This window comes from Rissa tridactyla, chromosome Z (genome assembly GCF_028500815.1).
Source record: "Rissa tridactyla isolate bRisTri1 chromosome Z, bRisTri1.patW.cur.20221130, whole genome shotgun sequence".
Lineage (NCBI taxonomy): Eukaryota > Metazoa > Chordata > Aves > Charadriiformes > Laridae > Rissa > Rissa tridactyla.
The window spans coordinates 55737972-55750165 of record NC_071497.1 but is presented as its reverse complement, the minus strand read 5'-3'; the positions used below and the strand labels follow the sequence as shown (position 1 = coordinate 55750165).

Below are 12194 nucleotides of genomic sequence, written 5' to 3'. Positions count from 1 at the left end.
TACAAGAATTGGATACGCATCTAGTTATTGCATCCCATAAAACAAAATATTAAGCAGTTATGAAGAATCCTACTGAAATTCAGTACTTAAAAAATCCCATCACTTAAAACAGTGCAAGACCATAGTCTGTGTTCATCACATCTTACCTCTTCAGGCAAATTCTACAAATTATTCTACAAATAAAATGTAAAAATATTGCTAATTGTGTAAGTGTTTTAATCTAACACGGAATAGTTAGAAGACATCAATTGCAAAAATATTTTTGAGTGCTGTGATTTGTTATTCTTCAGATGCCATTTGTTTTCTCATAAGATGCAGAAAATTTGTATGTAAAACGAATTTGTGTGATTGTGATTGGAAGGAACGATTTTGCATTTGAAGTTCTTATATCAAGTGGTGAACTGCTATCAGTTCTTTTTTGACACTGATAAATTTGTGATGTGTAAGACAGTATTTTAAAAAGACTTGTAAATTCTTTCTTTTTCTCAAGAGAGCTAAAGCACGTGAGAAAGCCATTACAGTTGGGCAGACGGTCATTGCAAAACATAGGAATACACGATACTATAGTTGCAGAGTCATAGGAGTGACATCTCAACTTTTCTATGAAGTCATGTTTGATGATGGCTCTTTCAGTCTGGATACTTTTCCTGAAGACATTGTGGTAAGTACTTTCTCAGGTACTTGTTCTTTCTGGTTTGTTTTTGTGGGTTTTACTTTGTTGTTTGTTTCGTTTGGTTTTGTGTTGGTTTGTGTTTTTTTTTTAATTAGAGAGTTAGAACCTCTTGAACAACTTCTTTTGACCTTGAGGAGGTAATGTCTTAATATTCAGTTCATGTTTGTTACTTTTGCTGCTGAGAATGATTATTTTCTAATGGGCTTCCAAAACTTGGTTGTTCTAATTAGTCTTTGTCATTTGACCAAATGAATCAAAAGTAATCTTACAAAGTCTTTTAATTAAATAAGAAATATGTATTTAATAAAGGATATGAGAGAGGGAATTCCATATATCCTTATCTGTCTCTCAGAGATAACTTGTAAAAATTCCTTGCTGAATAGAAAAATCCTGCTGTAATGGAAAGAATAGCTCTCAAGAATCTGTTCTAACCACTTGTTTACACCTTCTGATATTTAGTTTGTGATATTGCATTATTAATGATAAAAATCATCAGGGAGAGGAATGTGTAGTTCATTGCATTTCCAAAAAGCAATTGAGATATTGATTTCCCTTGTGCACTTACATAAACTGCCATGTTTTTCGTAACTGTTAGGGACCACATTGTGCACTTAGCACATATGAACAAAATTTGCAGACAGTTGGGGAAAGATTCTGTTTCCTGCCAGATTTTAGATGAATACACTGGCTATTAACCTTCATTGTGTTCATCAGGTGCGGCTTGACATCTTTCTCATGGTATGACTCTAATCCTTGTTTACCTTCAGGCTCATCTGAGTCTTTTTTTGTGCTGAACTGATATTTTGGTGTATCTCCTGCTAATAATCCCTACAAGTTAGAGTTCAGTGTACCGTGATATGCAAAAGTGCTGTTTGTTGCAAGACCACTTTTCACTTAGCCCTGTGTCCTGTTCTGTATGTAGAGGGGGAGAGTCTGGCATGTGCAGCAGTGCATAAGAATAGAGGCTTTGCAGCTCAAGGGGCACAACTCCTAGGAGTACTCCATATTCTTCCTCTGTGAAAGTCTTTGAACTGTTCTGTTTTCTGCACGCCTAATGTTTTCCTGGAAGTAGCATTAGCTGACATATACATCAGTGGAAACGATACTGTTTTTCTTAGAAGCTTCTTAGTTATTGAAAAGGTTCATGCCTTTTGAAAATGCTATATTTAAAAGGATGTATTTCAGAGCAGCGTATGGGGATTGAGCTGTTTACCTCCCACTGGTCTTAATAGAAGACAGTCAGCAAATCCCTGTTACACGTCTTTGAAAATTTATCCTTTAATTCGAAACACTCTGAAAGGCTCCATTAATGATCAAAGACATTCTGATTTAGGATGATCAAGATATTAAGCAAATGTGGCTGTATTGTTATTAGAAACTCCTCTTTTGTGTATGCCTGCATCAAGGATCTGGTGAGGCAGAGATGAGAAACTGCTTGCCACCCTAGTGGGATAGTCTGATCTGGAGCTAAGAATAAATGTAATCAAGTCTGGATATGCCTCAGTGCTTCTCAGATAGTGGATGAACAACATATAATTGTTTGATGGAAACACCAAACGAATTTCACATTCCTTAGAGAAATCTTGTTGTGTTTTCATTAGATAATATACCTGCAGCAGTTACTGGAAGGGAAAAAAACCTGTTTTTTCTTCTGCCTGGACTAAAACTTGCTAATCCATGCAATGTGCGTATCAGGTGTTAGTGCCTCTGGGAGGACTTATTCATCAAATCTGGTGTGAAAGCAATGTTGCTGCCTATTGAAGAACTTATTTTTCTAATCTGTTTTCACTTTTCAACTAGCTCACAAAGATAGCAGGAGCTTTCTGCTTTTCCAGTATGTGCTGAATCCACTACATAATTTCAGCTCAGCTCATAATAGACCACAATTCCGATGTTCAGACACAGTGATTTATTTTTAAGGAGGAATACAGGGAGCAGGGAAATTTCAGTCTCAAAGCTTCGTGAAACTCTGTTTGCTTGTGAGCATTCAATAACTACCAAAGCAGGGTATGCATTGGTCTCTTCTCATATGTATTTTCATTGGTTTGTGTTAGCATTTGCTAAATATAGCTGACGCTTTTTTTAATTGTAAGTGTTAGATATAGGCATAACTATATAGATTTTTCTTCTTATTTCAAGCTATTTCTTGGGTGCTCTACCTGATTCCTACCTTGTCAGAATTTCTTAGAACAATTACTCCTCAATTATAATGTGTAAAGCCATAAGATAGGTTGTTGACATACTAACCAGTCAGCGTTCCATCCACCCAGCAGATGTAAGAGGGTGCAAAGAAGTATAAGGGTACAATTTTTTGCTGGAAGAAACAGCAGGAAAACTTCCCCACTTTGCCTGTTAAGTCATGGCAAGACTGCAGTGAGGGTGATATCTTACAGGAGGTGAGATGACAGTTTTAACAGTTAGTTTAAGAATGCGTGCACACAAGTGGGGAGTGCATATGCTGCAGTCCTGAGTATCTGCTACCAGCAGACAGCATGTATGTGTGCCACTTGCCACTTCTTGAAGGGTGAATGCTCTGTAACTTGTCACACAGCCCCTAGCTCAGCACCAGGAGGAGTACTGACCTGCCCAACAGGCTTGATGTCAGTTTACAGATTATAGAATTAGAATCACAGAATCATTGTGGTTGAAAGGGACCTTTAAGATCGTCCAAGTCCAACCATTAACCTAATACTGCTATGTTACCACTACACCGTGTCCCACAGCACTACATCTACATGCCTTTTAAATACCTCCAGGGATGGCGACTCAACCACTTCCCTGGGCAGCCTGTTCCAATGCTTGACAACCCTTTCGGTGAAGAAATTTTTCCTAATATCCAATCTAAACCTCCCCTGGCACAACTTGAGGCTGTTTCCTCTTGTCCTGTTGCTTTTTACTTGGGAGATTGACCCCCACCTCCCTACACCCTCCTTTCAGGTAGTTGTAGAGAGCGATAAGGTCTCCCCTCAGCCTCCTTTTCTCCAGGCTGAACAACCCCAGCTCCCTCAGCTGCTCCTCATACGATAGGCATTAGGAAATGTCTCGGTTTTTCACCTACTCAGTTGGGTGTCCCACAGTTGGGTGGTTTTGGGTTTTTGTTAGTACCTGATGGATGTATCTTCACTGTCATATCTTGGCAGTTTACTAGAAATGAGTATTCTGGGTATTAAGCTAGGAGTTTTAGTTGTTTCTCTCTATATTGTGGCTGTCAATAATGCTTTAACAGCAAATATATTAAAAATATATATACGTATATATGTAATCTGAAATTAGAGCTAAGGATGAAGTTGTTCCCACATTACTTTATTAAAACCTCAGCTAAACAGGGAGACCTTCTAGTATACTTGGTCGGGGCAGAAAGATCCCAGCAAAATATATTGATTGCAAGGAAGAGAGGAATTAAGAAAAATAGATTGTGGAGTCAAGCATGATTTGAGTCTGTGGGGAGGTCTGATTACAGGAGAGCTGAACACACCTCTCCTGAAACAGTAGACATCTTTACAGGTTGCTTACCGCAGAAAGTACCCTGGTCCTCCAGTGACCAGTTTACACATAATTCTTTGCTGTCACGGTTTCACCTTGTAGTTACCAAGCAAACTAGTTAAACAAAAATGAGTGTACATACTCTTGCTGCCATGATATACCTATACTGTGTTTTAGTTTCCTGTTAAGTGTATAAATGTAGAGGTTCTCCATTGGGAAGGTAAAGCTGATCTGGGGCTTGTCATGCCCAAACCCCGAAATGGATTTTACTTATTAAAATCTATAGATTGAATATCATCCTAAGTGGTATTGTAGTTTATGGAATGCTGCTGTAAATGTTCCTTACAAGCAAGAGCATCTGAAGAGCTAAGGAAGTGAGATATGTTTGGAAGGACACTTGGATGCTGTATTCAGGAGTTCATGACTTTTTTTGTGCAACCACATTATGCTAATTTTCTGCGGTCCCGATAAAATCCAAAAAGCATACTCTTGAAAAGGTGTATATTAGTTCAGGTTAAGGCATTCAGACTGCAGCTGTCAAAAGCAGGAACAAGAAATTATTTTTGCATGTGTCAGGTTGGTCCATTCAACATCTTGCTTGATTTTTTTTGTCTACCACTGTTTTTTGAAGTGGATGCCACCTTACCTAAAAAAAATTCAAGCATGAAAAAAATGCACCAAATAGTGGATTTTTTAACATGCCAACAGATACCTGGAATCCTTAACGGAATGATGCTGGTACTTATGCAAGTACCTTCTTTCAGTAGTGGACCCAAGAGAGCCTTCAGAGTGAAGAGAGCAGAGGAGATTAAGCTCTATTTTTCTGTGTCCATTGATACTTTAAATTCACCACTGGCGGGGGGGGGAGGAACAGGGCTATTGAGAACTCTGACAGCCAAAGTATTTCACTGAAATTATCATGAAGGCTACAACTTCTTACAGTGTGCACCTAAATTTCACAAAGCCCAAAATTATTATCCTCTGCTTTCTTTGTAATAAAATGGAGCACATTTTAGTTGCCAGTATTTGAAGAAAAAGCTGACAGAATGATAGCAATGTAATTTGAGAAGCTATTAAAAAAGAAAGCCAAACAACCCAGCTTTTCTCAGCGAGGGACCTTCTTTGCAATCCTCTACATCTGTCCTGACCCACAAATGCTTACTTCACACCCCTGCAAAATTATGAAAGGAAAGCTTTGACATCTCATGACCCACACTCTAGTGTCCACACAATTCTTGGTGATGTGGACTTGCTGAGATTCTGAATGATCCTTCCTGGCCTAGATATCTGTCAGGGGTTTGAAGCTGCATATGCATGTATACTCTTTGAAGTTGCTCAAGACGAGGTGGGCTAATTGGGGTACAGTACAGGGAAAGGAGTCAGGCTGAATACAGTTTGTCCCAAGGATAGTGTTATTAGACTAATGAGAGACAGAATGGATTTACTTCATCCTACTTTGAGATGCAGAACAAATTGGATTTATCTGGATGGTTGTTCAAAAATTATTTCCTCCACATGCTAGCTAAAGGGAACATGAGTTCCCTTTAAAACCATGATGTGCCATTATGTAGGTGGGACTTCATGCATGTGCAGGTTAGAAAAGGTAACACTTTGGGGGGCTCTGAGTGTCAATGCCCAGGATAGACCTTCAAGAACAAAGTCTTACTTCTTTACAAGGACTTCTGCCTAATGACTTTTTCAGGACTACTGACTTTCAGTGGTACAACCAATACGTGTCTGCAAATGTCTAAGTGGACATTCAATCAGCTTCTCAATTTCTGCATGTTTTACTTCTGCTTTTGAAAAACCATACTGCTTGAACAATGGACATTTGTAAATACTAGGCTAGCACGTAAGTCTTGACAGTCCATTAATGTCCACCTGGATATAAAAAATAGAAGGTTTGATTCTAGCCCTAGTAATTTCCAAAGGATGCTGTGCTTTTTTGAAAATCCGTCCTACAAACCAGATGTATGTAACTTTTCCTCCGTCAACCTTGTCTGGCATTATTCCTGACTAGTTTCCAGCATTTTTTTGCAGTGGTTTATCTTCTGTATGCCTTTCTCTCTTTACCTCTTCTGACAACTGTTTTCTGCTTGTCTGCCTGCTAAAATCAAAACTTTAAATAGTAGTGCTTACCTGCCTTCTAGACTTCTGACAGACAATAACAGTTTATTGTTCAGTTTTATTATACTGGCATGCAAATCTGTAAAGAATGGCTGAGGAAATTAGAACTGTTGAATTCACACTCTTTCTGGGCAAACTATAGATACTTTGGATGCACTCCAGTGTCAACATCACCAGCCATTTCTGAGAATGTGGAGTAGAAAAGCAAGCAATGCATTTCTGAAGGTAACAAGAGGATAGATCGTATTTGGCATAAACTTAGTCAAAAAGTCCTCAGAACTAGTTGCGTAATGTGGGAAAACAGACCTAATGAATTATAATACGTTTAGCAAACTTTTTTTTATTTATTTCTTAACTGAGACAACATTGAGTCTCTGAGCTGAATAATGCACTAGTCATGTTGGGATGGTACAATTTTTTTGCAGCATTATAAAATTACTTGCTGTGTAGCTGAACTTACTACTCAGCAATTTGTATGGTGTGACCACTGACAGACAATTCTGAAAAAATTCTGGAAAGCAAGTTTGAGAGCTGCATGACATGTCTTTGAGGAGAAAAATTGGGTTTCTGTTCCTGGTGAGATAGATTTGTAAAAATTGTGTAGGATTTTGCATTCTTGTTCTGAGAAATACTCCAGTAAGTTAAGTATGTATATATGTTTTAAAGAATTTATTTCAAGTTTGTGTGAGCTGAGAAATTTATTTTAACACAGTTTTGTAACTGTGAACTTTTGCACTGGATTTGCAAGCGCTGATACACAGAATGCTATAGAATCATAGAATCTTCATGGTTGGAAGAGACCTTTGAGATCAGCAAGTCCAACCATACACACAAAAAACCCCCCTACAATCTCTGCCACTAGAGCATGCCCTGAGGTGCCACATCTAGACGTTTCTTAAATACCTCTAGGGATGGTGACTCAGCCACCTCCCTGGGCAGGCTGTTCCAGTGCCTGACCACTCTCTCAGTAAAGTAACTCTTCCTAATATCTAATCTAAACCTCCCCTGCTGCAACTTCAGACCATTTCCTCTGGTCCTGTCATTAGTCACCTGGGAGAAGAGGCCAACACCCCCCTCTCTACAGCCTCCTTTCAGGTAGTTGTAGAGGGCAAGGAGGTCTCCCCTCAGCCTCCTCTTCTCCAAGCTAAACATGCCCAGCTCCCTCAGCCTCTCCTCATATGACCTGGTCTCCAGACCCCTCACCAGCCTGGTAGCTCTCCTCTGGACACGCTCCAGCACCTCAATGTCCCTCTTGTACAGAGGGGCCCAGAACTGAACACAGCACTCGAGGTGAGGCCTCACCAGTGCCGAGTACAGAGGCACCATCACTCCCCTGCTCCTGCTGGCCACGCTATTCCTGAGACAAGCCAGAGTGCTGCTGGCCTTCTTGGCCACCTGGGCACACTGCTGGCTCATGTTAAGCTGGCCGTCCACCAGCACCCCCGGGTCCTTTTCTGCTGGGCAGCTTTCCAGCCACTCTGCCCCAAGCCTGTAGCGCTGCTTGGGGTTGTTGTGACCGAAATGCAGGACCTGGTACTTGGCCTTATTAAACCTCATACCGTTGGCCTTGGCCCATCGATCCAGCCTGTCCAGGTCCCTCTGTAGAGCCTTCCCACCCTCAAGCAGATCAACACTCCCACCTAGCTTGGTGTCGTCTGCAAACTTACTGAGGGTGCACTCAATCCCCTCATCCAGATCATTGATAAAGATATTAAACAAAACTGGCCCCAAAACTGAGCCCTGAGAGACACCACTGGTGACCGGCTGCCAAGAGGATTTCACCCCATTAATCACAACTCTATGCTTTGCACGTGCAAATCATTGTTTGCATCTTCTGAATACTAACACAAATCAATTCCTGGTTTTAAAACTGCGGTCTTACTAAGTTAAAATAAACTTTTTGAAAACACAGACTAAGTTCTAAGGCTTCAGACTGGAGGCTTTTATTCCATTGTTTAACTCTTGAAACTGCAAAACATGAAGAGAGGCAATAGTCTTATTCTAATCTGAAACTTGTTGTACAGTAATATAACCGTATTGATTTAAGTGAGTTACTTTCACTTTACTCCATTATGGAGAACAGAAGTGATTTTTCTGCAGGTCTTGCTTTTCTTTGTTTCCTGTTACAGTAGAAAGACAGATAACTTAATAGATAAGCATATAAAATGAATATAGGATAGATTAAAGGCAAATTAAATTCAAATATGAGTATTATCTTTACACAGTTTCCTGTGTATAATGTTCTTTCCACTTTGTAATGGAATACTTTATGGATCCTTATCAATAATGATTTTAGATGAGTTGAAGGTAATGCCCCCACAGCTCATCAGGAGAAACAAAATGGAAGATAATCCCTTACTTTGCAGTTTATGGTAAGATGGCTGACTCTGCAGTGAAGCAGGTAAGAGACAGAAAGACATTTCATTGCTTCTTGTGCTTGCAAAGTGAGTGTGCATCCATGTCCAGGAGCACGAGTACAGCCATGATGAGCATGTGGAGCACAGTGAAATCCCTGGAATCGCAGAGGAGCTGCTGAGATGAGTTCGGGCTGCTGGGAGTTGGGGAGGAGCATTATTTCCCCTCCCACCTTTTTTCTGAAGTAACCCAGGATTTTCAGATCTGGTAATTTACTCTAATTGCTGTGTGTTTCAAAAGTAGATTATTTCCAGCCTTGCCGTGTGTGTTCAGGGTGTTAGGAAGGGGGAAGAAGGAGCATTTTCCTTCATGTGTGTTATGACCCGAGGCAGGGGCAGGAGCGGAACATGAGCTGGTCTTTGCACTTGTCTGACTGCAGTTGATTTACTGGGAACTTTAAAACTTTAGGCCTTCACCAATATATAGGTGGGCAGGATACAAGGTCGTACCAGAGGATTCAGAGTTTCATCTAACTTTAATGTAAACATAAGCACGGGTTCTCTGCTGCACTAAAGGAGCCTTGTACTTCAGTCAGGCACAGTGAATCAGACGTCCTGCTCTCCTTGCCAACTTCATCTTCCTACTGCTGATGCTGAGTTTTGTCCCATAGTAGTATATCGTACCCCCAGTTAAGGCTTCCTCAGTGTCCTCTGTCCTGCACCTTATTGTGATGTCCGGTTCCATCCTGGACATCCTAAGCCACATTCTGCAATTCCCACAGAGTTGCCCAGAATCCGGGCAATTCTCCATCTCTCAATTAATATTACGCATATATTTGTGTTATTAATACTTTACTGAAAGGCAATGTAACAGTTGAAATAGTAACTTTCTAAGCCGAATGGAAAGTAAGAAATTTTTAGATGTATTCAGAAATGCGTGATCCAATTTGTCTTTCAGTTTCCCTCGTATGGTGAAAGCATATATTCACTTTGTAAGAGAAGATTCAGTAGCATTTTAAGGGCAATATATTTTACATAAATTCAAAGTATTTTTATACTATGCATTCTGTGATCCAAGGCTAAATTTATTGAATTACAGTAACTATTCTGTTAATCTGGTGATTTCACTGAATTTATACCAATTCAAAACCAGAATTGCACTCCTGGGAATCAGGCCTGCTCTTTCAAATGCTAATACACTGTGTAAATTGCTGTTCCTGTTTAGATAAAATTCTGACTGTGGCAAATTAGCTACCACTCTCCTTTTCATTCAAATTGTCTTGGAACATATGAAACCTAATTCTGTGTTTCTAAAAATTTGCGTTAAGTACCGTATAGTATCAGCTCCCAAAAGAAAAACACAGTTTGACAGTCTGTTGAGATCAGCGGTTGTTTTCAGAGAGTTTCCACGATTTGTTTCTCCACTTCCGCTTTAATGATGCTGGTAGATACATTCACTGTTTGCAGCTGTGGTATGTTATTTATCTATATGACAGGCTTTTCCAAGTCGGAGGTGTTAGTTGTGAACCCATTAGTCATGTTGGAGCTGCAGGGCTGGAGCATCTCTCCTGTGAGGACAGGCTGAGAGAGTTGGGGTTGTTCAGCCTGGAGAAGAGAAGGCTCCAGGGAGACCTTATAGCAGCCTTCCAGTACCTGAAGGGGGCGTGTAAGAAAGCTGGGAGGGGCTGTTTGCAAGGACATGTAGCAATAGGACGAGGGGCAATGGTTTTAAACTAGAGCAGGGTAGGTTTAGATCAGACATTGGGAAGAAGTTCTTTACAATGAGGGTGGTGAGACACTGGAACAGGTTGCCCAGAGAGGTGGTGGAGGCCCCATCCCTGGAGAGATTTGAGGCCAGGCTTGATGAGGCTCTGAGCAACCTGATCTAGTTAAAGATGTCCCTGCCTACTGCAGGGGGGTTGGACTAGATGGCCTTTAAAGGTCCCTTCCAACCCAACACATTCTATGATTTTATGCTCCTTATGAAACAATCGCTGGTGAGTGTGGCTATGGAAGCTTAATCGCTAGCACTCACACTGAAAGTTAATGCTAGCTGAAGGAACGTGGACAAGTGCCTTCACAGAATGGCCTTGGGGACATTGCATCTCCATCCTCAGGACTGTTCAGAGGTACCTCTCCTGCTCTGCTGCAGGAGCCTTTTTCTCTTGTGGGTCTGTAGGGTCTGTACAGCAAGAGTTAACTCTTCCTGACAGTGCCGTCACCCCGTGCTCATTTCTCTACTCCTTCCCTCTCAAACCACCTTCAGCTGGTTCCTGTCAGTACAGAGAGCTGGCTCTCATGGTAGGTACCCTAGTAGCAATGAAGTCGGGTAGTGAATTTAACTCAGGTCCTAATTTAAGGGGAAATTTTAGAAACGACTGCTGCAGTTCAACTGAAGTCAGCCAGAGGCCAATTTCTGTGCAAAAGCCCGATAAACAGGCCTGGATTTTTCCTGCTTTTTCGTGTTGTAAATCTGGGGACTAGAAATCCACTTGAAGTCTTATAAATGAAAATCAGATGTAGTTAGTGTGTGCTGTCTGTGTTGTGAGAAGTAACTGTTAATTTCGTGATTAATATCAGAATGCTTGTTTGCTATAAATTGAAATGAATGTTCTATGAATTGAATTTGCTGTGAAATTAATTTCAGTTCCTCCAAAATAGGAGGATAGAGGTGTTGGTTATTCAGTTTTGGAGACCATGCATGAATTTTAAGTTATTTTTCAGAAACCATGGAATTTCTAGGATGAAAGTCCAAATGAGTCAATACTATGGCTTGCTCCATGCAAATTGTGGTTAGATAGACTAGTACTAACGTCTGCGTCATTCTTACGGATCTGAGCAATGCAGGGGATGACAGAAAATGGACAGTTTCTATTTCACCGTTTGATTTTAACAATATGTATAAATTTACAAAAAACATGAGATGAATGATAGTAAAAAAATATCTTGATAGGAAGGCCAGGTTTATTGCAATTACAGAGTGTGATTTGGCTCTAGTTCCTCTTTTAGATATCAGTTTTTCTTTGATTTTTGAAACCTTGGGGCGAGATTATGAGCTTTCCATCTGCCAGGAGGAGGATTACAATATTGTGCCATGCCCCCTGTGCATGAGGGATGGAACAATACGGAGGGGATCTGTATCACCAGGCACATAACAGGGCTGAAGCCAGGCTGCTGCTTACCTCTGCCTTTTGCCATTCCTTCTTGCCAAGTTGCATGACAACAGCATAGTGGGATTCACAAGAACCCTCTGATACAGAAAGCTGCAGCAGCACAACGAAATGGATTCTTACACAGTATTCCTGCAAGACTGCTGTTGATTGATTGGAATATGTCTTCCTAGAGGGCTTTGATGTTGTATGGTACAGAAAATAATGAGTAACTTCAAAGGATGAAAAATATGTTCAGCTAAACTAATTGTTACAAGTTCTAGTTTTGAGCTTACATTTAAACTGTCTTTAAACTGATAGCATCCCAGCAAAAATAATGACAGTCGCGTTCTATGTATATTTATACTATTCCTGTACCATTGAGTAAAATAATTTATAAAATTCATG

The 12194-nt window shown here is 40.4% G+C and overlaps 1 protein-coding gene across 7 annotated transcripts in view; it reads left to right on the top strand.

The window, feature by feature from the left end:
• Positions 1-12194, top strand: part of KDM4C (lysine demethylase 4C) — a 273236-nt gene that overhangs the window by 247988 nt on the left and 13054 nt on the right. For 6 of the 7 annotated variants that reach the window (XM_054186217.1, XM_054186216.1, XM_054186213.1 and 3 more), the window contains one exon: positions 491-661. In XM_054186217.1, coding sequence (XP_054042192.1) covers positions 491-661 — 171 coding nt within the window. Of the gene's footprint in view, positions 1-490; positions 662-12194 lie in introns of those variants that run through there. The other variant, XR_008463874.1, reaches the window with a different exon arrangement.